At 36.3% G+C, this 27,890-nt stretch overlaps 1 protein-coding gene across 9 annotated transcripts in view; it reads left to right on the forward strand.

Moving 5' to 3' along the window:
* EVI5 (ecotropic viral integration site 5) overlaps window positions 1–16,199 on the forward strand; it is a 245,388-nt gene extending 229,189 nt beyond the window's left edge. For 4 of the 9 annotated variants that reach the window (XM_037826633.1, XM_037826634.1, XM_037826635.1 and 1 more), the window contains one exon: window positions 15,427–15,741. In XM_037826633.1, the coding sequence (XP_037682561.1) occupies window positions 15,427–15,741 (315 nt within the window). Of the gene's footprint in view, window positions 1–624; window positions 638–15,426 lie in introns of all 9 variants that reach the window. The other 5 variants (XM_037826631.1, XM_037826632.1, XM_037826638.1 and 2 more) reach the window with 2 other exon arrangements.
* Window positions 16,200–27,890: the final 11,691 nt, after the last annotated feature.

Below are 27,890 nucleotides of genomic sequence, written 5' to 3' on the forward strand. Positions count from 1 at the left end.
TAATCAAATTTTATTAGCACAGATTTCTCTATTATTTATTGAGGACCTATATTTAAAGGCTCCTAAGCCCTAAAACTATGACACTCTGTTTAAAAAAGAAACTTCTATTTTAACATTTAGTGGTTTAGCTAATAATGACAATTTTTAAAAATACTTATGTATCCTCAATGATTATGAAATCTTTTGAGGCTTTAAAATAATCTTCCCTACAGATTGTCCCTGCTTTAAAATTTCAATGTGAAATAGTTCTTAATGACTTTTTTAGTGTTGAGTTTTTACTATCAAGCAGTTAGAAACTCTGCTGTTTCCTGTCAAAACCTACATCCATCTGACTATGAACATGACAGTTTCCTGTTTTTTTATTAACTATACTACATTTTGTGCTTTATTCTTTTTAAGTTGTGTAATTTACCACTCACCTTGTCTAATTACTAAGTGCTTTTTGGGGCCAGCATTGTTTAACATGCAGAGAAATCCCAAAATCTAATATCTATGTTAATAATGAAAAATTAAGATTTCGTTAGCTTTTTAAGTTGTGATAAGTGTGTAAATATAGTTTACATAGATTCTGCATGTTTTTAAATTTTTTTTTTACTCTGTCTCTTAATGCATGACATGATGAAGCCGTCCACATCAGGTAAGAAACAGTACATTTTGGGGGACTTAGGAGCACTCCCATCTGTCTCTGCTCATTAACAATCTCATCCAGAATTTTAAAGGGTGGAATGAATAATCCCACCCTTTAAAAGTTCCTGAGGACTGTTTCAAAAATCCTGCCACCTTTTCAGCGTAGATCATCAACATTTATTATGTGCCTACTCTTAAGTCAGAATGCTAAGTTCTAGGATACAAATATGATTAAAAACATTCCCCACCATCAAGGAGATAACACAAGAGAGAGAATGTATGTACAGCAACCAATAATTCCATATTTTTTCCAAACAGCATTGATTTTAAATATTTAACTCCAGTACCAAATCATATGATTTGGAAAAAAATCTCTCTGTAAATATACACTCATACTCAAACATATGTATGTGTGTGTATGTCAATTGGTATAATATTAATGAAAGCATTTATGCCATGGGTTTATTAAAAATGCTATTAAAATGTTTAAATGACTTGTAAAAAATGTTAATTTTTAAATTAAATTTTAATATCGGAGTAACACTGCAAAACAGAAAGGAAGTACTTTTAAAAATAAATGAAAGATTTTAATTTTTTTGTTTTGTTATTGGGTTATTTAGGGGATTAAGTCTGTGTGAGTTTAACTACTTTACTACAGTCAAAATAGTCAAGTTACAAATAAATTTGAAAGCATATTTGAAAGATTTTATTGATGAACTTATTCTTGGAATACAACCAAACAAATCATTGAAACTAAGAAACTCAAAATGAATGATATAAATGTATATTCCTAGACTTATATCCTGCCTTTTTCTTCAGTGATTTTGTGGCAATTTACGTGAATACATATAACACAAAAATGGCCAAATATTAGGTTAAGCCAAGTCAAATTGTTGACATTTGATATCTTTCACTTACAATTTGGCATTATCGTGTGGTTCAATACATAGTTAAAAGAATCAGTGCAAAGGGAAAATCTGGTAAAATCAGAGTTAATATTAGCATATAATATCAAAGTATCAGGCTATAACCTTCTTAGTAGTCAAGCAAAGCAGGGAACATAATATGTTGAAAATTCATGATACCCAGTAAAACATAACCAAGCCAGTTTCAACACCCCCCAGCCCTCCCACCCCCCAGTTCTAAACTTTGAAAGAAATTTCTCTTGTAGGTACACATGAAGAGGACAGGAAAATGTACTGGACAGGAATGTGTTAGGCTAATGCCTAGCATCTAAGTAAGAACAATTTTATACTAGAGTAAAAATGGTGAGGTTCCAACACACAACTCAAGTAATCATCTGGTTAGATCCAAAGGTAAAATTTAGAAATACTAATGGAGGAATGGGTGGTGATTATGTCTTTCCAGCAATCTTCCATAGACATTATTTCTTAAGCTTTTATTTAGTGTTCATTTATTGAAGAATAAGATACATACAAACAAGTACACAAATTATAAGTGTCTAGCTTGATGAATTATCGTAAAAATGAACATACCCATTTAACTACCACACAGGTCAAGAAATCGAACATTACCAGCCCCCCTTGTCACTTCTCCTGCTTGCTGCTCCCCTATTGTCCCTGCACTGATCTGATTTCAAACATCAAAGATAAGGTCTGCTTGGTCTTTAACATTATACTAATGGAATAATACAGAACGGATTATTTTGTATTTGGTTTCTTTCACTAAGCATAGTAAGATTTACATTTTTGTTACTGTATGAATATATCGTATTTATTTTATTTATAGACATTATGAGTAAAGTGACAGTGAACACTCATCAAAGTATTTGAATGTAATTATTGGGTGACTATTATAGTAATTATTCTCTGACAACAGGCAAAAGCCAAGACTGTTCCAGGTAAACTGAAATGTATGATTATTCTACATATAGGATATACAGATGCTCAACTTTAGTAGATACTACCAAACCCGTTTCCACAGTGATTGTATCAATTTATATTCCTACCAGCAGTGTACAAGAGTTCCTGTTTTTCCACATATTGGCTAACATGATTAGATAGCTGAAAATTCAATGTTGTATTTTCTATTAATAACGTAGAGTGTAGTTATTCAGTATGGTCAATTAAGGAACCATTTATTTGCTTTGACGACTAACAAGGCAGAAGTAAGTTAAAAGCTACCTTGCAAAAATTAAGGAGCCTATTGTTACAACCACTTTGGAAAATGGTTTAACAGTATCTACTAAAGCTAAACATTCATATTCTCTGTGACTCAGCAATTATACTTCTAGATAAACCAAAGAGAAATTAGTACTTATGTCCACCAAAAGACATGTTTAAGAATTTTCAGAGCAATGTTATATGTAATAGTCTCAAATTAGGGACACCTCAAATGGCCATTAACAGTAGAATGGATAAATCACACACACACACAGACACACACACACACACACACACACACACACACACACTGGAATACTATGCAGCAATGAAAAAATGAATTACTGCTACATTTGCTGACATGGATGACTCACACACACATAATTTGATTAACAGGAGCCAGGCACAAATGAATACATGCCATATGATTCCTTTATATTAAATTTATAAACAGGTAAGACTAATCTATGGTGATAGATGTGAGAATAACATTTACCTTTAGGGGTGGGGAGTAATCACTGGAAGAGGACACAAACAAGCCTCCTGGAGTACCGAAAATATTCTATATCTTGATCTGGAGTGGTGGTTACATGGGTGTGTACATAAGTAAAAAGTTACCAACCTGTACGCTTAAAATTTTGTGCACTTTACTGTTTTATCTCACTTTAGAACAAACAAAAAGGAACCCAAATCTAGTCTTAAAATGGACATAGTCTCAAAATGTTCTAAAGCACTTTTGCTATCATGACATTGTGGAAAATGTTAGGGAAAAATATCTCAGAGCATCTAGTTGTAGGTCGTTATAGGTTCCTGATGAAGTATGTTGAACAATAGCTTAAATTTCTTTGTTTCAACTAATGAGACAATTCTTAGATAGTGCTTGCTCCATTCCAATTGATTCTTTCCACTGCAGCCAAACCATGCAATCTTTCTAAAATGTGTATCTGATCATTCATTTGCTTAAATTTCTTCAAGGCTCCCTTTTGCCTTCAGGATAAAATCCAAGCTTAAAAGCACCACTCTTTAGCTAGACCCTTCATGACTGAGCCCCTCCATACCTTATCTCTTTTGACTCTCCTTTCTCCCAATACCCGAACACTTTAATGTTAAACTTCTTAACAGTTCCTCAGGCCTACTATATGCTCTCTTCTTCCATACTTTGAGCACATGCTTCTTCCACCTAACAAGGCTTTTCAGATGTGTGATACCATGTGATATTTTCTAACCAGAAAGAATGGTTGGTACAGTCTCAACCTTTCTGGTAGAAACCTAAACAAAGTTATATTTCATTAATGTGTGCATGTTAAAGCTCCTGAATTTCCCTAGAGATGATCTTCTGAGACCTGTCTAAAACTGGAGCACTATTGCAGTAAAACTTTTCTGCTCTTTTAAAGAGTCTGAGGTTGTGTAAAAATCTGAAAGAAGTAGTAAACTGGTTGTACGAGTACCAATGTCCGATGAGCTAATCGTGAGGATTTTTTTTAATGTTGGCAAGTGGTACCTAATCATTTTTAAGACCTAAAATTTCAAACAAAATTTTTATAGAGTATTGCAAAGATCAGCCTAAAAGCACTAATCTAAATAAGAAACATTTATTCTTTCAAGGTATATTAGAGGCATTTTATCAACATAGCATTCTCATTGGCACTAATTCTTAATTGACTCATACGTCGTCATAATAAAATATTCCTTCAGTCCCCCTCCTCATCCGTATGTGTTTCTTACATATGACTGTAGAGTTGTTGTATCAAGAGGTTCTATCAAGTCTGGTAAACTAGAACTGTACTCCTAAGGTAGGCATGTTATTCCTAAAGGGATATGGCCCATTGCCTGGATATGAAGCAGCTCCTCAGAATAAGACTTGAACTTGAAGGTAGACATTTTGGTAGGAGGAAGAGAAGAGAAGGCACTGAGTCTGTTTTAAACATATGCATGCTTTCTTGCTCGATTTAGACTGAGATGTTGAGATATCTAAAATTGAGTAGTGTTCTTCAGTGATGAATACCAAGGAAACCTTATCCCATGAGGCCAGACTTGAAACTAGATGGGGTTCAGATGTGAAATTAGACTTAAACCCCATAGAACAGGTCATATATTAAAAGAGATATTTACTAACCTTATGTTTCTTTCCATTTTGATTTGACTTTTCCCCCTAGTTGGCTATGTGTCTACATTTAGGCCAGAGTATTTTAAAAATGTAACAGTGGCCAGTGTTATCAAGACAGTGATACATTAACAAGAAACCTTTAAGTCCAAATATATTTACCCTTACCACATTTTCTTAGCATGATTCTAATGTAGTATATGCCTAAATAATGATCCATTTAGAGCAGTATTTCTCAAAAGGTAATCTCTGGATCACTTTCTTCAGCATCACATGGGGTACTTATTTAAAATACACATCCTGTGCCCCACCGGCTTAATCCAGATACCTGAGAGTAGGGCCCAGGAGCCTGTAATTTTTAAAGTAATAAACCTAAGTGGTTCTTAAACATACCAGAATTACTGATCTAGAGAATTAGGAAGTGAGAAGAGTGTCATAAAATCACTGACATTCTCATAGAATTAAGGACTCTATATCAGCTTACTGGGTTGAGTAGCCAGTGAGATCATCTTTCTGGTAGCTGGAGTTCTGTTAACTGATGCTGTTTGGAAAATGGCAAATCTTGTTCATAACTAAAATAAATTCATTTTTAAATGTCAGAAACTAGAAGGCTTCCTTAGAGGGGAATAAAGTTTACAATACAATAAGCTTGTTTTTGCTTATTTTACATACTCACGTTTGAGTATTAAAAAACTAAAGGATGGAACTAAATTATGTAGTACATCTTTCTAAAAGATCTTCCAGTTCAACAACCCAAAAGTATCTTTAAAAATCTTTTTTCATTTGTTTCCAAATGATTCAGAGGGGCAGAGCAGGGGCAGTTTATGTTGAAACAAAAGTAGTCATAATTTGAGGATTGTTACATGAGTGATGGGCAAAATGGGGATTCACTGTATTAGCCCATGTATTTTTTTAAATATTCCATTGTAAAAAGTTTGAACTTTTTATTTATCTGTTTGGCAAATGTGAAAGAAAAAGAAGTGGTGCAAGGTTGTAGGGAAACCAGGCCTTTTCAGGCAATGCTATTGACAGTGTAAATTCATACCACCTTCCTGGATGATAACTTAAACACAGATATCAAGGATCTTCAGAACATTGACACTCTTGAACTGTATTTTATATTTCTGTTTCTGTGTCTTAAAGAAATAATCAGACGATTCTGCAAAGCTGTATGCTCAAAGGGATTCATAGTAGTGCAGATTATAACAGGAGATGGATGCCTAAATTTCCATACAAAAGGATTGGTTAAATAGATCATGATACCATGCATTCCTAAATGAGATGCCATGCAGCCATTGAAGTATTATAATGCTGAGAGGTGTTCATTATATGTTATTAAGTGAAACAGCAGGTTATAAAATAATATGTGCAGTGGCCAATCTGTTTTTTTAAAGTAAATGCATAAGGTTAGAAAAACCATCCAGAAAGATGCATTAAATGTTAATTGTCAAGAGAAATGTCACCAAGATGGTGGAGTGAGATGCTTCAGGGTTTCTTCCCCACAGAAAATTTAAACAACAGGTACAAACGGGCAGAATCATCTTTCTCAGAGCTCTGGAAAACAGTTAAAGGGATGTAGTAACTAGACAGGAACCAAGTCAAGAAAAGGACAACCTAAAAATAGTAGGAAAACCTCATGAACCATTACTGGCCCTTCTCCTGCCCTCCTCCCTAGCTCAGTACAGAGCCAGTCTATGCCCCCAGTGTGGGTCTCTGGTCCTGGTTACAGAATAAGCTGAGTAACCCTTAGGCACATACTGGAGTGTATGTATGCCTGTAGCAGTCAGTCTGGTGGCATCCTGAAGCCCTGAACCAAGATACTTATCACAGGCTTGCCATCCCAGAAGTTGCCCACAATGTAGAAATAGCTTGCAGGACCCTTAATACACTATTAAGAAATTCAAATCATGTCTTTCTGGGGCACAGGATTACCAGCTTTAATACACATGGTATAGCACCTAGGACTGGGAGGAAAAACTATTTCCTTGGAGAAAAGGGATATTTGGAACCGTGCAAATGAGGGAATTCCTAAGGCCATGCGTGCATGCCCAGAACAAGTTACATACTCTGAAAGGACTGGAAGGACCATACACTTTTTCCACAGGCTGTTCTTTATACTCATGAATAGGCTGATTAAGCTCTGAAGGCAAGCACTCCCACAAGACAATCTGCAAAGACTGGAAAGCTGTGCTTTTTTTGGTTTGTTTTGCTTTGTTGTTAGCTCTTAGCATTCAAGGAAATCTCTCTCTTAACAATAGCTGGATACAAGATTAAGGAACAGATACCATGATGGCTAAATTCCAGAGAAACACTTTAAAATATTAGAATGTCCAGTGTGCAATAAAAGATTACAAGGCATGCAAAAATACAGGAAATGATGGCCCATGCAAAGAAGCAAGATAAAATATAAGAAACTGTCAATGAGGAAGATCAAATTTTAGACATATCAGATAAAAACTTTCTAAAAATAGTCTTAAGTATGCTCAAAGGGCTAAAGGAAAACACAAAGAACTAAAACAAATTAGGAAAATGATAAACAAAAAAGAGAATGTCAGTAAAGAGAGAGAATCATAAAAAGGAACCAAACAAACACTGGAGCTGAAAACCACAATAACTGAAATTAAAAAAAATTCACTACAGGGGTTCAACATCCAGTTGGAGCTGGCAGAAGAAAGAATCAGTGAACTTGAAGATATGACAATTGAAATTACTCAGTATGAGGAGTAGTAAGAAAAAATGAGGTAAACAGAGCCTGGGAGATCTGTGGAACACCATCAAGGGTGCCAATATATGCATCAGGGGAATCCCAGGAGAAGAGAGCAAGGAGCAGAAAGAATAGTCAAGGAAGAAATGACTGAAAGCTTCCAAAATTTAACAAAAGACATGAATAGACATATCCAAGAAGCTCAGTGAACTCCAAACAGGATAAATTCAAATAGACCTACACCAAAACACATTATAATCAAACTGTCAGTTGCCAAAGACAAAGAGAGAATCTTGACGGTCTCTAGAAAAAACCAACACATCATATACAAGAGAGTCTCAATAATATTAAGTGCCAGTTTCTCATTATAAACCATGGAGGCAAGAATACATTGGCATGACATACTTAGAGTGCTAAAAAGAAAAAATTCTCAATCAAGAATTCTATATCTGGCAAAGTATCTTTATAAAATGAGGGAGAAATTAAGGCATTCCCAGATAAACAAAAGCCAAGGGAGTTTGTCACCACTGGTCCCCTCCTACAAGAAATTCTAAAGGATTTTTTCAAGTTGAAAGGAAAGGACATTACACAATAGATCAAAGCCATATGAAGAAATAAAAATCTGCAAGAAAGGTAACTACCTAGGTAAATGTAAAAGATAGAACTGTTTATATTTAATCCTTGTCAAACTCTTCCAAAAATTTGAAGAGTGGGAAACACTTCCTAACTCATTCTATGAGGCCAACATCACCTAATTCCAGAGCTCAAAAAAGATATCACAAGGAAGCTACAAACCAATATCTCCCTTAATATAGTTGCAAAAAATACTAGCAAATGGAATCCAACAACATATTAAAAAAATAATACACCACAATCATATGGGATTTATCCCAGGAATGCAAGGAGGATGATTCAACATAAGAAAATCAGTTAATGTAATACACTACATTAATAGAATGGAGAGGGAGAAAAACACAATCAATTGGTACAGAAAAGTTATTTGACAAATTACAGCACCTTTTCTTGACAAAAAACACACAGAAAAATATGAATAAAAGGGAATTTCCTCATTTTATAAAGGATGTATATGAAAAACCCACAGCTAACCTCATACCCAATGATGAAAAACCGAAAGCTTTCCCCTAAGATCAGGAACAGTACAAAGATGCCCTCTTTTACCCCTGTTATACAGCATTGCACTGGAAATTCTATCCAGAGCAATCAGGTTAGAAAAAGAAATAAAAGCCATCCAAATTGGAAAGGAAGCTGTAAAATTATCCTTATTCACAGATGACATGATCCTATATATAGATAATCCTGAAGAATCTGTAGCAAAGCTATTAGAACTAATAATTCAGCAAAGTGACAGGTTACAGGATAAACACACAAAAATCAGTACTTTTTGTATATACCAGCAATGAACAATCCCGAAAGGAAATCAAGAAAGCAAGTCTACTTACAATAGCAGCTAAAAGAATTAAATATCTAGGAATAAATTTAACCAAGTATGTAAAGGACCTATGCCCAGAAAACTACAAATTTTTACTGAAAGAAATTAATAAAGACCTAAATGAATGGAAATATATCCCATGCTCATGGATTGGAAGATTTAATATCATTAAGGCATCAGTATTATCCAGAGCAATTTACAGATTCAATGAAATGCCAGTCAAAAGTTCAATAGTCTTCTTTGCAGAAATGAAAAAGCTAATCATAAAATTCATATGGAAGGGCAAAAGGCCCCAAATAGCCAAAACCATCTTGAAAAAGAACAAAGTTGGGAGGACTCACACTTCCTGATTTCCAAGTTTTTTAGAAAGTCTACAGTAATCAAAATATTGTGGTACTGGCACAAGGGCAGAACTATAAACCAATGGAATACAATCAAGAGTTCAGAAATAAACCCACACATCTATGTCCAGTTGATTTTCAGCAAGGGTTCCAAGTCCATTCCATGGGGAAAAGAATAGTCTCTTCAGCAAATTTTCCTTGGAAAACTATATATCCACATGCAACAGAATGAAAGTGTACTCCTTCCTCACACCATATACAAAAATTAACTCAAAATGGATCAACAACCTAAATGTAAGAGCTAAAACTATATAATTCTTAGGAGAAAATATAGGGAAATATCTTCAGTACCTTGTATTAGGTAATGGATTCTTAGATTTGACACCAAAAGCATGAGCAATAAAATTTTAAAAATAGATAAATTGGACTTCATCAAAGTTAAAAACTTTTATACATCAAAGTACATTACCAAGAAAGTGAAAAACAACCCACAGAATGGGAGAAAATATTTAGAAACCATATACCTGATAAGGGTTTAATATCCAAGATAAATAAAGAAGTCCTACAACTCAATATCAAAAACACAAGCAACCCAATTTTAAAATAGAGGACTTGAATAGACATATCTCTAAAAAAGATACACAGCTAGCCAATAAGCACATGAAAGGTTGCTCAACATCATTAGCCATTAGGGAGAAGAAAATCAAAACTACAGTGAAACACAACTTCACACCCACTTTAATGACTATTTTTAAATTTTTTAAAAAGAAAAGTAAGTGCTGGCAAGGATGCAGAGAAATAAGAGCCCCAGTTTAATATTGGTGGGAATGTAAAAGTTGTAGCCACTGTAACTGGTTGGCAATTCCTAAAAAAAAAAGTTAAATATAGAACTACCATATGACCTTGCTCTCCCACTTCTATGTATATATCTAAAATATCGAAAGCAGGGACTCGCACAGCCTTAGATATTGTGTGATTCCATTTATATGAGGTAACTAGAATTTACAGATTCATAGAGATAGAAAGTAGAGTACAGGTTACTGGGAACAAGGCAGGAGGGGAAATGGGGAGCCAACACACAGCAATTGCAGGGTTTCTGTTTGGGATGATGAAAAAGGTTGCGATAATGGATGGAAATGAGGGTAGTACAACAATTGTCAATGTGATTAATCCTGCTGAATTGTATGCTTGTGAGTGGTTTTGATGGAGAATTTTATGTTGTGTATATGTTATCACAATTAAAAAAAGAAAAAGAGAGAGGCTATAGAGACAATGATAATTAAATGCAGTACATGATCTTGGACTGGATTTAATAAGAGAGGAGTAAATGCCCAAGAGGACACTGTAAGGACAATTGAAAAATTTGGAATATAGGCTGTTTGCTTTATATGTATGTTAAATTCCTTGAACTTGAGCTTGGTAACTGTACTTAATTTGGTTATATAAGTGAATATGCTTGTTCTTAGGAAACATGCACAGAACTATTAAGTATTCAAGGAGCAAGATGTATACAGCATACTCTCAAATGTTTAGAAGATTGATAAGCAGGCAGGCAAACAGACTGAATGAATGAAATAACCAATGTTAAAAGTTGATAAATCTGAGTATCTGGGTCAGGGGTTGTTTTAGTTTCCTCATTGCTAAAGCAAATACCATGCAGTGGGTTGGCTTAAACAACAGGAAGTTATAGGCGCATGGTTTTAAGACTAGGAGAAGTTCAAATCAAAGCATCATCAAGGCAATGCTTTGTTCCCGAAGACTGGCATTCTGGAACTGGCTGTTGGCAATCCTTGGTGCTTGCCTTCTCTGTCACATAGCAGTGCACATGGTGCCCTTTTCCTTCTCTACCAGCTTCTTGCTTCCCATGACTTTCTATCAGTCTGAATTTCATTCTGCTTATAAAAGACTCCAGTAATAGGATTAAGACCCATCCTGATTGAGTTGAGTCACAGCTTAACTGAATTAACCTCATCAAAAGGTCCTACTTACAATGGGTTCACTCCTACACAAATGAATTAAGTTTAAGAACATGTTTTTCTGGGGTACCTAGTGCCAAGCGACCACAGGGATATATTGGAGTTTGTGTATTATTGTTAAATTATTTTTGCAACCTTACTGTAACTTTGAAATTATTATACGATAAAGTCTTTTTTATTGTTAATGGTGATTATCTTGGGATTCTGGATTGTGGGATTGCTTTTCTAAGTTGTCTTTTGTTGATATGGTGTTTATGTAGTAAATAAATGATGAAACAACTTATTGAGAACAGGTTTTTTTTAACTATATTCCAATAGTTTTTTTATGCTGCTAAAATTCTCTGAAAATGCACACAAAAGAAGTACAAGAAATCATTGATAATTTTTGTGGCATCATTGGATTATAATTTAGCGTCAGTCTTTTATATTGATCAGTAATTGGATAGCCTGCTTATAAAAGCAAAAGGACAAAACTAACTTATCTAAGTAATCTGAGACTGACTAGTCTATATAAACTTAAGTTAACACAATGAAATTAAAAATTTGTCTTGGTAACACCAAATCTTGGTAAGTGGCTACCTGTAGGACATGGGACAGAGGAAGCAGCAAGAACTTTCCAGTTTTAACTCATATATTGTTTGAATTTTAGATTAAAGCATATATTTCCTTTTTCCTAACGTTTTTTTCAAGTTTTTACAGTTACATGCACACGTAATTTAAAGAATCAAAAAATAATTAAAAGACTTTTACAAAATGCAGTCTCATAACACTCCTCCATTTCCTATTCCTTGGAGGCTAATATTTTCAACTCTTTTAATTGCTAATTCTTGATTTTCCATTTTAAGCATAATCTATTGGCCTCTTTATATGGGGAAGGATTTCTCCTTTTCACACTCCTCAACCCCACTATGAACACAGATTTTTCATACTCCTGTCCTGCTAACATAAAGATTTTGGTTAGATTGGTATGCAGGATATCCGTCATTCGTTTACAGTTACATCATTAGGACTACATAAACATGAAGCATACAGGCGCTTAAGTATGTAGCTTGCCGGGCCTCTCCTCAGGAGTGAAGACTGAAGAGGGGCCTGGGAAGTTCTATTTTTCACAAGTTTCTGAGATGAGTCATCTCAGGGAAGTTTGGAAAATAATGTGGTGTTTTTGTTTATCTACTTTTTTTAATACAGTCTTATTGAGCTTCATTTATATACCAAAAATTTGGGGGTAGCACAGTGGACATCTATACAGCGCCGGTTCTTCCTCCTAGTGACAGCCTCCCAATTTTGCTCTGATTGGAACTACATAGAGTCATCTACAGCCCTGGTGGGCATATGGGTGTAGGTGGGCATATCAGTCGAGTTAAGCCTGTCACACAAAATTGGTTTGACATAAGGAATGAGAGTGGTTTGAGGTGGTTTATTCTAAATGTCCTTCAATTCTTGTTACCTAGGTCCTCAGAGAACATCTGGTTCTTGCCCACTAGTCTTCACTTTTCTCTTCTCCTGTCTTTCAGTTAATTCCTTTTTTTTGCCCAAGTTATCTGAGTCTGTTTCTATTGTTTCAAGCCAAAGAATGCTAGGTGATTGATGCAAACTATTTGAAAGCAGATGTCAGTGATTTTATAAGACATCTGAAATTAACATTTGCCTAATTTTGCTTGATTATAGTTACTTCCTTTTTGTGGGTATTTTTCTTGACTAGATACAAATATATAAAGTAGAACTCAAGACATCTTTTTTCCACATGTTTTAAAAAACCATTTGTAAGATTTGTAATTACACTTCATCTGCACCATCTTTTCAGTAAATGCCAGGCATGGCATCTCATAGATTCATGTTAGTATATGGCTTTATTGCAGAAAACTTAGAACTCTCCTCAGTTTTACTAGATAGTCACTTATCTTCACCTTTTTCCTCTCTTGACCAAAAATTTCCTCCGTGCTTTTGCTATTCTATATTAGCAGGTCTCAAATAAAGAAGAGTTAACTTTTTCTCCTTGGAGATTGAGGAAATAACCTTTCAACCTAGTTGTTTTTATAGAATATTTTTTGTTGCTTATTGCATCTGATATGAAGCTGTAGTGTTTTGATTACAATAAATTCTGTTAGAGCAAAGGAAAGCTACAGCTTTCCAAACAAGTAGGAAGTTGTGGTTCCTCTCCCATATTCCTCCATTATAACAGCCAGGAAGAAGGAAGACACGTGTTCCATATTATTTCTTCAAAAGTGTCTGGAGTTAAAAAGAGAAAGGAAGAGATTAACTGACTTCATTTAACACTTGGAGCTATAAATCATGTTTTGCAATATGGTAATAGGATGTTGCATCAGAACGCAGCCGTTGTAGTGATACAGTATCACAACCATGCGGAGGTCTTTGTGGTGCTCTGTGCCCTTTTCCTAAAAATTCAAGTTTAGATCTCTGCAGCTCTGCCAAGGAGGAAAGTGTTATTTGGATTACACTGTACCTCACTGTAATTTTCTTCTCTTGGTCTAAGGCATGAGAGTTTATGGTTGAAAGTTTGCCTGAGGCAGACATCACCGTTTGGAGGTCCCAGCATCCCTCCTGTTCCGTGTTGCTACATACGAGCAGTACAGGGCTGGGGTTTCCTCAGTCTTCCTGGAAGCCTGTCGGGAAAGCTGGGAGACACTAGGGCAAGGCTGTGAGGTCTTTACTCTCAGAACCGTTAGTTTTGAAAGTGTATGTAATATTTCCTGACTATTTCACATTTCCTTTATTTCAAGATTTAAAAGATAGTGACTAGGAATTTGTCCCTGAGAAACAAGGTTGAAGGATGATGATAGCAATGATGAGAGGGGGCATGGAATATATGCCAACAAGAGTCTTGGTAGTTCTAGGTTGAGTATTTGGTAGCTAATTGTTTTTTATTGTTATTGTTTTGGGTTTTTTACTCTTCCGCTTTATTGTGGGAAACTATTTATGGTGTACAGGAGGAATAAAACCAGTGACAGAAAACTGAAATTATACTCTATATTTAAAACATACGCTTCTGAGGATAGGGCTAGTGTCTTAATTATATGTTAGTGGAAGTGATAGCCTCCTTATTGGCTGTGGTGGGTTTGAGGGTACTAAGGCAAAAAAAATGACAGATATGAGGAGATATTGCCTTTATTACTGATAAGTAATCTTGGAGAATATGGTTTAGATGTGTGACAACAGTGGATTTTTTTTCAGTACTGAACTCTAGAATTAGTCATACTTGCCCACCCAGTAGCAAGTAGCATTTGACCTCTACAGGCCTCCCACGTGAGGGTCTGCCCTGTGAAACTCCAGGGCTGGGGGCACAGTACCTGCTTCCCAACTAGGAAAAAGAGAGAAAGAAACCGAACAATGCATGCCATTCCTCTCCCCTGAGGAGTGAGGGAGAGAAGGCAGAAATGCTCTACATGTCTGGTGCTCCCCGACCCAGAAAGAACTGTCATGAATGGGAAGAAGTCTTCCTGCCCTAAGAGTGAGTAATAGCAGTGAGGTGGTCTTTGGGATATTATAACAGGATGGAGATGCTTTGTAAGTTTTCATGATTTATAAATCATTTTCATCTATTGCAGATTAATAGAGACATACTCTCCAGGTTGACAGTACATGATAGTTAAGGGTATGGTCTTTAAGTACATATTGTCTAGAGATACACACTGAAATATTTTCAGGTGAACTGATAGAATGTCTGAAATTTACTTCAAAAATTATCCAAGGATGGAAAGGATATACTGTAACAAGATTGTCTATTAGTTGTTGAAGTTAGGGGATGGGTACATGGGGTTCATGCCAGTATAAAGAAGATCAGTTTTAATGTAAACTCGGTTGTTAGATGTGTGTCCTCAGCGAGTGGCTACACTGAGTCTCCATTTCTTACTCTGTAAATTGAGGATAATAAAACTTACCACATAGTTGTTGTGATGATTCAGTTAAAGTAATGTATAGAATGTGCCTTTTACAAAACACTTGGAAGGCACTTAAGAAATGGTAGTTATTATTTTATCTAAAAATGGAAAAAAGTCAAGGTGTCTGCTTCCTTAAAATGAAACATCTGCTTTCTTGGTGTGTGTGTTTCTAACTATATTAACTTGGATTTTGTTTTAACAGCTCAGATGCCTAAAAGGCCAGAGGGACTTTTCAGGCCAACCCCCTTTTGATGGAATCCACATTGTCAACCATTTAATAGGAGATGACGAATCATTCCATTCCTCTGATGAAGATTTTATAGATAATTCTTTACAGGAAGGCGGTGTTGTTTTTCCTTTGCACAGAAGATCTGGCCCAATGTCTTTGGACCCCACTGTAGCAGATGGTAGTGAGAGCGAAACAGAAGACAGTGTGCTGGAAACCAGAGAGAGCAATCGTGTGGCCCAGGTGGAGCAGCCCCCGAGAAAAAGAGAGTCGTACTCAACCGCTGTCTGACCATCACTGTGACCTAGACTGTGGATTTCTTTAAAGGATCAGTTACATATAATTAGGGATTTGGGGAAAATATCTGTTCCATATGTACATATATATATATATATGCATATATATATATTTTAAAACCTTACCTGCCTTTTTATCTTTGCCAAATCTTTACCACAGGCTTACATTGCCATAAAGTAGATTAGAATATGGTTAAAGGGTGAAATAAGGTTCTAACAGTATTACTGAATATTAATGTGTCTTGTTTAGAAAATGCAATTGTATCACTATGTGGGAACCATTTTGAAGTTCAGAACTATGGAAAATTGAATTTCCTCAGACAAAAGTACTCTTGTGCAATAGTTTATGCTCAGTGAACAATCATATATTTATGTTTCTCAATTTGTCTTCAGAATGGTTGTCTATAAGCATTTGACCAAGACATACATCTGATTTACCTTGTGTTTTTGTGTTTGGGGTATTTTTTTTTTTTCCATTAAAATAGCTGTTTTTTTAGTGGACCACTGAAAGTTTCCAAGCACACAGCCTTTTTTTGTATAATTTTATAAACACAGATTAGTGGTTATCTGTCCTGACAGTTTTAAATTTTGTTTTGAGTTCTAATTTTTATATGCATATGATGTTTTCGTGTGTTGCTTACTCATCAGACTAGTAGATTAACTACAACTGTGTTGTTTATTTGTACATATTTATAAATCTATTTACTCAACATCATTTTATATGAAGAACATACATGTTACAGCATGACTGCTTTCAGCATACTAACAGGACTTCTGTAAATAATTGGTTAAAAGAAAATTGAAAAATAAACCAAACACTAATATTTTAATACCTTTAGTATTTTGCTTAGCACTCAACACTAGCAGATGCATAACTAATGCTTGTTCAGAAACACTACTGATGAAATCTTTTACTTCATGTGTATGTAACTAATACATTTCTCATGATTAGAGAGTTACAGCACATATTACTTAGTGCTAGTATTTTACTTTAATATAATTAAAGCAATGGACTACAGTCCAAGATACATAGCAATTATATATGCAAATAATCTTTGAATATTATCTTCAGATATTCTAGTTTCTAGTCTATAAATAAAGCCATAAAAATCCTTTCCTACCAGTTCTTCCTTTTTTATCATTCAGAATTTTGTTCTAGAAAACCAAATGCCTGTCATTGATAATTTGAAAGAAACACCCCAAATTTTATATTTACACTGTGGAAAGACAACAGGAATATGTCGACGGTAACTTTTCACTCTAATTTTTGTTAGCAGCCTATGAAAAAATAACCTTGGAGGATAAGAGGAAGTAGAATTCAGTGTGTATGGAGCTAAATTTTGCATAATATGATGCACACAGAAAAAAAATTATATGATTGAATGGAATCAAAGAGGCAAAAATAGTTTTCTTTTTAAACGAGGAGTTAACCCTTATGGTAAACTACAGAGTAGGCTTTTCCAAAAAGCTCCCCCCCCCCTTTTTTTACCAGAGAAATCAGATTGAAAATATGCCTACGTAGCACCAGACTAGGTTTTAGTGGTTAAGTACCTTACCCATGGACACAGCTAATAAGTGGCAGAGCCAAGATTTTGATCCAGATCTCCCCAAAACCAAAGCCTTTACTAATGAATTCCCTGCTCTTCTGACAATAAGTAATTGCAACAAATTTCATTAAATGAGTTTCCTAAATATATAGAGACAATTTAAGAATGTAAATACTACTCCTAGAATGGTCTTCCTGATGCTTTGGGGATTTTCTTGGGGCTCTATACTGTCAGTCTTGAAGGCTATCAATGCCCAGGAGAAGAGAGATGATTCATGTCCACATTATATTGCTTTGACCATATCAAGGAATCTGATGTGGTCAGATATGGCAAATTACAGCTACCTGTTTTTACAAGACTCACAAGCTAAAAATGGATGTACATTTTTAAATAATTGGAAAAACAATCAAAAGAATAATATTTTGTGGCACATGAAAATTACATGACATTCAAATTCCAGTGTCCATAAATCAAAGTTTTAGGGTAGCACAACTATGTTTATTCACTTATATGTTGTCTATCACTGCTTTTGCACTATGATGGCAAAGTCAAGTAGTTGCAACAGAGACTGTATGGCTACAAAGCCAGCAACATTTACTATCTGGCTCTTTACTGAAAAATTTTGCTGATCTCTGATCTAGATTAGATTTCTAACGTGTAGGGTCTCGTCTTCAGTTTGATTCAGTAGAAAAATGAAACATTTGCTTTACTATTGAGCTACAGAATTGGAAACCTAAAATTTCCTAGTGGGTCTTATACTTAGAACTATTCAAAATGGAAAGCATACCAACTACTTTATATGATGAAGTCTTTGATTCCCTAGAAGTTGGAAGGACATCTGTATCTTTGGAGAAGGAGAAAGAAGAATTCTAGCACTGATCTTTAGAGTGTGCATTATTGACCATTAAGATGAAAGCATCTGGTGGTGGATACCTGAAACTATTAAACTACAACCCAGAACCCATGAATCTCGAAGACAGTTGTATAAAAATGTAGCTTATGAGGGGTGACAGTGGGATTGGGAATGCCATAAGGACCAAACTCCACTTTGTCTAGTTTATGGATGGATGTGTAGAAAAGTAGGGGAAGCAAACAAACAGACAAAGGTACCCAGTGTTCTTTTTTACTTCAATTGCTGTTTTTCACTCTAATTATTATTCTTGTTATTTTTGTGTGTGTGCTAATGAAGGTGTCAGGGATTGATTTAGGTGATGAATGTACAACTATGTAATGGTACTGTAAACAATCGAAAGTACAATTTGTTTTGTATGACTGTGTGGTATGTGAATATATCTCAATAAAATGATTAAAAAAATAATAATAAAAAAAAAAAGTTGTGGAAAAAAAAAAAAAAAAGATGAAAGCATCATTCTAGAATCATGTTTGAATTCTAAACTTTCAAAGTTATTCCTAGAGAATTTTCTAAGTACTGTTTCTGACTAGGAATTAGGTATTAATTACTAGGTAAGTAAACCTTAATCCATTGATACTGCTGCAGTTTGGACAGTGAAAATATAGAAACAGCAATCTTCTCATTCAACGTCTTTGATTCAAATACTCCTTAGAAGGTTTTAAAGTCTTCTGGCCTTTAGGATGCAGTAGAAGACCATTCCTTGATTTGACTCCATGTCATTCAATTCTTGATGTAAGTATGTTCAAGACTTTGAGTCATTGGACAGTGATCTCCTAATAGATTTTATGTAATCTGTGGTATTTTTGTGCCATTTAAATGTTATTCAGTTAAACAGAGTTGAGGAATTTTCAGGTAGGATAAGTGAATGAAATGACTCGCTATTTAAAAAAAAAAAAAAAAAAAAAAAAAAAAAACTTGCCCCTTTGGGATGGCCACCTTTCTCCTCTCTGGTATCACCACCCTCCTGGGTTGAGATGCTGAGAAAAAAGGTTAGAGGTGATGTGATTAAAATGGAAATTGCATTGAGGTAATGAAACAAAGACCTTTTAGATTGAAAAAATACATAAAAAGTAACAGCCTTTTAAAAAAATTAATGGTAAATTTTTTCCTTCCTGGAAAAAGAAGTCAAAGATCCAACTTTACAGGATTTCTGCCCTTTTCCTGAAAGGTGATAAGCACTCAATGTTTGCTGACTAGTTGAGGCTTCAAGTTCCTGCTAACTGGCTAGTGCACATATATCTAATTGTGCACACTCACCTTTGGAAGAGAACACATTTCTTGTTTCTGAACTTGATACACAGCTGTTACTCTCCAGATAATGCCTTTGATTAAAAACAAGGTCTAGCATTTTTCAAGTATCTTACTTCTGACATCTTATTTGGTTTCTCATTTTCCTTTATCTTTTACATGAACCCACTGTAATTTTCAAATTTAAAGTAAAATAAGTATAGGGACTGTGATTTGGTATGGCCCTTTGGTGGCCAGCTTAGTTATTCTATAGTACCAGACATTGAGAACTAACAAACATTTTGTGAAATCAATGAATTATCTTCTTTATTAAAACAATGAGTTTTAGCTTGAAAGTTATTGATGCTCTATCATTAACAAAACGGTAAGTCTTTTTAATTAAGGAGAGCCTTCAGTTCTTGTAATTCTAATGAGATTAAAATTTCTGATGGAAAGTGGAGTAAGTGCTATTTATAGTACAAGTTTTTACATTACATGCATTGATCTATCCCTTCTTTTCAGTCCAAAGAAAAGATGATAGAATAATAAATTAAGTGTACTACAGAGATGCAAAGTTATAATGTGTCTCATTTCATTGTTGGAATTTTTTATTGTAACATTATATAATAACCTGAAATGTTTACTTGTGCCTTTGCTTTAAACTATTAAAGTTTTCCATTTTATAAGAATTTCTGTTTCCTTAAACTATTCAACTTTAAAAGGGGAGAGGGTTATCAAAACACTGTTCAAGAACGCTTAGCCTAACATCATTAGTGAGTATCAAGCTCCATAGGTTCATGGACTGTATCAACCAGGTCCACTCCTATGTATAATTAGTGCCAAACACAGATGCTCGTACATGACTGGCATTCAGTAAATATTTTTCAATTTAATGAAAGGCCGGATTTGTTACTTCCTTCAGGAACATGCTAATTTTTTTAACATATTGACTGCTTTGTTTTTATCCCACATTGTATTTCAGATTATTATTAGTTGAAATAAATATATTTGAATATGCATATAGAGGCTATTGTAAAGGAAACTTGGCTTCTTCAGCATCTTTATCACAATTTAGCACTTTATGATGGTGCATGAAATATGACAAGATAGCTATAAACCAGGTTTTCTCCACCTAAGCACTACAGACATTTGGGGCCAGATAATTTTTCAGGAAGCTGTCCTATGCATTGTAGGTTGTTTTGCAGCATCCCTGGCCTCTCCCTAGATGCCAGTAGCAGCCCCTTCCTTCAGTTGTGACAACCAAAAATATCTCTAGACATTACCAAATGTCACCAGCACAAGGGGGTGGGTGGTCCCCACCCCCATTGAGAATCACTGCTATAAATTTAGAAGTGGGTCAAAATATAAAGAACTACTAGGACCATGCCTAAATAAAAGTAACTGTATACATCTTTTGGTGATGGATTGTAAGTTCTACTCTTTCTAGTAAATGCAAAAGTAAAACCTGAAGGAAATTTACAGTGCCCATGAGAAAATAATTTTGAGATGTAAAACTCTGGCACTAGACTTGATTAAACCTGGAAAAAAGTTTATGACCTACTTGTTCCTTGTACACACCAAACCAACTCCCACCCAGCATCTTACCCTGCCTCAAATGCTCTTCTACCAGATATAAGTCTGACCCCCACCCCACCTCCAGTGCAGGAGGCCTTTCCTGACCTTTAAAAAAGCCCCTAACCTCAGCAGTATTTTTCTCCATAGCACTGATTGCTGTCTGACATCCTGCACAATGTACATCTAGTCTCCCCACCCTAGAATGCAGGCTTTATGAGGGTGGAGATTTTTGTCTCTATCTCCAATAGTCAGTACAGTGCCTTGGCTCTCAAAAAATATACATTGAATGAATGAATATCTGAATAAATGACTACCTCAGTTTCATCACTATTAAAAATGGAATAAACACCTCAAAGAAATGGTCTGTGAAATCCAACCATCAGTGGAATGCCACCAGCCTAGCTCCAGGGTCCTCTAATTGCTGAATACTGCTTTGGCACGAGGCACTGGTCAGGAACTTTTAGGGAGGCAAAGATGAACCAGACCAACCCCTGCCCCCAAAGGAGGGGATGAGATACAAGAGGACAATGTCATGGGAGTCAGATATTACCCCCAGCTTGGGGGGAGGGTGCTCTTTGTGCCCCCCTCCATCCAAAAGCCCCCACCCCCTGTACCAGGGCAGGGCCGTGATCCCTGTAACAATTCTGTGCATGCCCCATTCTCCAAATGAACGACTCATAGGTGCTAATGTCTCCTGATCTGCCCATGGCTACATTTCTCCTGCACTCTTCATAAAGGATGTCTGGAAATGAAACGCCTTAAACCAGTGGGTTGAAACCCTCCAGAATTGACTCTGAGAAGACAACAGCTGCTGTGTCCACGGTAAGGTCAGAAAGCTGCTGTGTCCTCACTGCTTGTCACACTGGGCCAGCCACTTCTTCAGAGTCTGCAAGGGGTCTTCTCTGAGTCTTTATAAGTCACAGCGGGGAGCAGGGCCAAGTAGAAAGTAACTAGTTGGCTTTAAGATGTTGTTTCTCTGAATTTTTTTTTAAAGGAAATACGTACTGTACACATGAGAGACTCCAAGGCTAAGAGATGCTGTGGCCGTTGAGATGCACCTGGGAGCTCCTAACTGTTCCCTGACACTGCTTCAGGGGGTGGGACAGGCAGCCATTGTGTAAAGCCCTCCACAACAGACCGTGCAGAGCTGTCAGGCACAGGGGTGCCCCTCCTTGGTGCTTGCCGTACTTCTACCTTCTATGCACAATTTTGTATGGACCTACCTAACCCTTGTCATGCTGAATCTTCTCCATGGGCAGAGAGGATGCCTTATTCCCCACTGCCCTTCATTGTCACCTCTGTTTTGTATGTCTGAATGCCCAGCTGCCCTTCACTGGAGTGCAGGATTGGACCAATCATGCTCCATTTTAAGAATTTTTAAACCTTTGTTGTACGAATAAATGTTCACCTCTGCAGCCTTTGGACCTCCAGATGAGCTATGTACTGGTCATGCTCAGGCTGCTCAGCATAAAGGAGTTTCTGAGCTGCATGCCATCCCCTCTCCAACCCTGCCCTCCATCTCCCACCCCCAGCCTGGCCAAGCTATTGACCAGAACTGCAGATGCACACTGCCAGGTGAGGAGGTGGGTCACCAAACAGTGGCGAGTCATGATGTTAAGCGTAAATTAATAAATACAAAGGAAATTGTCATGAATTTCCCTCCAGTTAACTCTTAATCAATTCAGAGCCTAAGGGCAGCTCTAGCTCTGCTGTTTCTGGCAAACTGCCTTCCAGTTGTGCTTTCTGGAGGGATGTTACTGATGGACAGCTCCTGGGCCAGTGCTGGGATTTGAGTAATCACAGGCCTAAGTGGGGTGTGTGGGAAGGTGTGTTATTTGGTCTGCCTCACAACCCTTGACACTGGCTATTTTAAACAGATCCTACCACAGCCTTTCATTTGCTTCACTAATTTCTCTAAAATAGAATTGCTTATTTGTGGGTCAGATTTGGAGAAAGCAACTGCGTTGTTTTGTCCCATTTGGTGAGACTGAAGATAATATCTGTGCCAGAATCCAGAAGGGAGTTGGCACTGGGAAGTGCTCAGTCAATGTGAGCTAGTACTACTGGCTGAGTTCCTCGAAAAAAGATTGTGTGTCATGTCTTTGAATCCCCAAAGCCACTACAGGCCACTCAGTAAATATTGATTGACTTGAATGTTCCTTTTCTTCTGCCTTAACTTCTCATCTGTGCAATATTTCCACTGTCTACATGGTATTTCCACATAAGTGTATGGTTTGAGGTGACAGCATGACAGACTCTTATTTCCTAATTTCTGTTAGTGGTGGTAATAATAATAACAACAATAATAATAATCATAATAATAATAATGGCTGTATCAGTCAGGATAGGCTAGATTATGCTATGATAACAAAAACCTAAAATCTCAATGGCTTACATCATTTCTCACTCATGCTATATGTCCATCAAAAGTTGGCTGCTTGTGCACTCTTCATTGTTTTTACTCTAGGACCCAAGCTGATAAAGCCCCCTCTATTTTGAACATTGCTGATTGTTATGGCAGAGAGAAAAGGGACATGGTGATCCACTACTGGCTCTCAAAGCTTCTGCCAAGAAGTGACATACATCACCTCAGGTCACATTTCATTGGCTAAAGTCAGTCACATGACTGAGACTAACCCAGGGAGGGGCAGTGAATATTTGGAATCATAGTACTTAGTGTGTACCAATAGCTATTCTAAGTACACTTTTAAATAGCTTTATTGTAAAATAATTTATATAACATACATTCACCCTTTTAAAGAGTACGGTCCAATGGCCTTTAGTATATTCACAGAGGTGTGCAGCCATCACCAGTATCTAATTTCAGAATGTTTTTATCAACTGAAAAAAGAAACCCCATACCCATTAGCAGTCACTCCCCATTTCTCCCCACCAGCCCCTGGCAACCACAAATCTACTTTCTGTCTATATGGATTTGCCTATTCTGCACATTCCGTATAAATGGTATCATACAATAGGTGGCCTTTTGTGTGTGGCTTCTTTCATTTAGCATAATTTTGGGGAGGGGGGTTCATCCATGTTGTAGCATGGATCAGTATGTCATTCCTTTTTATTGCTGAATAATAGTCCATTGTATGGGTGTACCACATTTTATTTACCCTTTCAACAGGTGATGGACATTTGGGTTGGTACTATTTCTTGGTCATTATAAATGTTTCTATGAACGTTTGTATTTTTGTGTGGGCATGGGTTTTCACTTCTCTTGGGTATATACCTAGCATTATATGGTAATGCTATGTTTAACGTTTTGATAAACTGACGAACTTTTCCAAAGTGACTTCACCATCTTACAATCCCGCCAGCAATGTATGAGGGTTCCAATTTCAAAACATCTTGATCAACACTTATTGTCTTTTTAATTTTAATCATCCTAGTGAGTTGGAAGCAGCATCTCAAGGTTTTGATTTGCATTCCCTAATGACTAATGATGAGCATATTTTTATGGGCTAATTGGTCATTTCCATATCTTCTTTGGAGAAATGTTTGAATAAATCTTTCACCCATTTTGTAATTGATTTTTTAATTGTTTCAATGGAAGAGTTCTTTATGTATTCAAGACACAACTCCCTTAACAGACACATTATTTGCAGATTATTTTCTCCCATTCTGTTAGTTGTTTCTTCAGTTTTGAAATGAAAGTTTTTAATTTTGATAACATCCAATTTATCTATTTTTTCTTTGCTTGTCTTTGCTTTTGTTGTCAATATTGCTTAATCCAGGGTCACAAAGATTCACTCCTACGTTTTCTTCAAAGAATTTTATAGTTTTAGCTCTTATGTTTAGGTTGATGGTCCATTTGGAGTTAATTTTTAAGTATGAGATAAGGTAGGGGTCATGTATATTTTAGTAATAAACTTTATTTTGGAATAATTTTAGATTAACCAAAAACTTTCAAAGATAGCTCAGAGTTCCTATATACCCTTCACCCAATCTCCCCTAATGTTTAACTTAATCATGGTATATATGTCAAAACTAAGAAATTAACAGTGGTACAATAGTGTTAACTGAACTACAGACTTCATTCAGATTTCACCAGTTTTTCCACTAATGTCCTTTTTTTCTAATGTAGGATCCAATCCAGGATATCACATTGCCTTTAGCTAAGTGCCTTTTACGTATACATCATTTAATCCGCACAACGATGAGAAAATTAAGTCACAGAGAGCTTAAGTAACTTGCCCAAGATTGTAGAGCTAGTAAGTGATGGAATCTTTTCATCACCAACCCCAAGTTCTAGGTCCAGTTTACTTAGTCTATTCCATCTCTGAAATGTGATCAGGTTGTATTAGGATGCTTTCAACTGCAAGTAACAGAACACACAACTCAAAAGTTACTTAATAAGAAGTGGAGAGGTGTGGCAGTTCCAAAATCGGTTAATTTTTGGCTTCAAAATCATAAAGCTTCTTCTTTCTCTCTGCTCCGCTGTCCATTGTGCCCCACCCTCCTCAACAATTGCACCATTTTATACAAATTTTTCCTGATCTTACCATTTTCATTTTGTATGTCTTCTCACACCTTCCACTAGCTCTCTGTGTGATTTTCCCAAGTTAAAGAGATAACCTCAGGTCCATCTGCCTGCTCCACTCTAGCCTGGCTGGTCTCTGGCCCTGCCGTCATCCAGACTTCTTTACCTCACTCCGAGGTTGTATCCCTCTTCCCGAATGTATTCACGTCCTAGGGCTGCCATAACAAATTACCGCACATTTTGTGTTTTGAAACAACAGAAACTTATTCTCTCACAGTTCTGCAGTCATGGTGTCAGCAGGGCCATATTCCCTCTGAAGTCTTTAGGGAAGAATCCTTCTTGCCTCTTCTTGGCTTCTGGCGAAGGCCAACAGTCCTTGGTGTTCCATGGCTCATAGCTGCATAACGCCAGCCTCTGCCCCCGTCTGCATGTGGCCTTCTCCCCCGTGTGTCTCAGTCTCCAGGTCTCTTCTCTTCTGCTTATAAGGACACCAGTCATGTTAGATTAAGGTCCCACTCTACTCCAGGATGACCTCATCTAAACTTCATGTCCATCTAAGACAACCATCTTTCCAAACAAGGTCACATTCAGAGTGTGCCGGTTTGGATATATAATGTCCCCCAAAAAGCCATATTATTTAATGCAACCTTGTGGGAGTAGACTGATTAATCTGTTGATTTGAGTTTGATTAAATTATATCCATGGAGATGTGGACCACACCCATTCAGGGTGGGTCTCAATTAGATCACTGGAGTCCTTTAAAGAGAGCTCACACAGAGCAGAGAGGGAAAAAATGCCCCAAGAGCAGCTGAGACAGACATTTTGGAGAGAGCCATTTTGAAACACAACCCAGGAGCAAAGGACCAGCTGACGCCAGCCACATGTCTTCCCAGCTGACAGAGGTGTTTCAGACGCCATAGGCTGTTCTTCATTGAAGATACCCTCTTGCTGATGCCTTAGTTTGGACACTTTTTTGGCCTTAAGACTGTAAATTTGTAACCAAATAAACCCCCTTTATAAAAGCCAATCCATTTCTGGTATTTTGCATAACAGCAGCATTAGCAAACCAGAACACGGAAGTACTAGGGATTAAGACTTCAACCTGTCTTCTGAGGGGACACAATTCAACCCATAACACTGAATCTCATGCCTTTCTCTAAATTTGCCCCTGTAGCTTAATTACTCTACGTTGCCCAGTTGTTTCCCAAGGAGGTGCATGGGAGATGAATTGTATGAGATGTTGCTAGTTTGAAAATGTTTTTATTTTACTTAATTGATAGTTTGGGCAGTATGGCAAAGACAGCCAGGTGGCCCCTATATATTTGAGGTCACACAATGTCATGGTGATGTCCCTTGATATGGGGAGTTTTTCATTCATTGTATCCTTTCAATATGGACATTTAAATGTCATTTAGTCTTGGAAACTTTTTTCTTATTTCTTTGATAGTTTCCTCTCTTAACATATTAATGAGATGTTTGTGCTTCTGGATTACTCCCGTAATTTTCCTGTCTCTCCTCTCATTTTCCTACATATTAATAAAATTGAGATTATGTACACATTCTTATGTGACCTCATTTTTTAACTTACTTTTTTCTATGTATTTCAATGACTACACAGTAGTACATCATATTTACATTCCTTAATTTATTTAACCCAATGTTATGTTATTAAGCATTTGTTTCTTTGAAGTAAACTGCAACACACGTCTGTATTTCCTTATGGTATCATCCCCTAGGTCAGGGGACATATATGCTCTGACACTTTTTCTGATACATATTGCCAACTTACCTTTCACAAATTCACATTCCCATTATTAATATAAAAGAATGTTAATTTTCCTTACAGAACATACTTTTGGGAACAGATAAGCTAAGTTAAACTTAAAATTTATCTTCATTATAAATGGAAACTTTGGTATTAATGCATTGGGGGAAATTTTCCTTTCTAATCTGATAACTTCACAGATATAGTTACATGTTATGCTATTATGCACCTTAACATCTTTAGAATGGATACTCTGGATTACATCTAGAGTTACCTTTTCTCTGATTTAACAAGAGGATTCCTGTCTAGGGCCACCACTCCTAGAAATTAGATTTTGGGTGCCCACGGCACTGAGAAGAGTGAGGTATCTGAGAGCTCTCAAGCAACTGGTGATTTGTCATTAGCTGAATTTCAAATAAATTCTGCTTTGGATGTAGGGAACACCTGGCCAGTTTTCACTGCCAACAAGGGTATCACCTTTTTCAGTACATGATTTGTAAAGACTGCTAGGTAGTCATTTCACCTCAGGGTTAATGATCTGGAATGGCCACCTGACACTTACAAAATTAAAGATTGTAATTTTTTTTTGCCTCAGAAACTCTTGATAAAAAAGTATCCTTTATAGACATAT

The sequence above is a fragment of the Choloepus didactylus genome, chromosome 2 (assembly GCF_015220235.1).
Source record: "Choloepus didactylus isolate mChoDid1 chromosome 2, mChoDid1.pri, whole genome shotgun sequence".
Taxonomy (NCBI): Eukaryota; Metazoa; Chordata; class Mammalia; order Pilosa; family Megalonychidae; genus Choloepus; species Choloepus didactylus.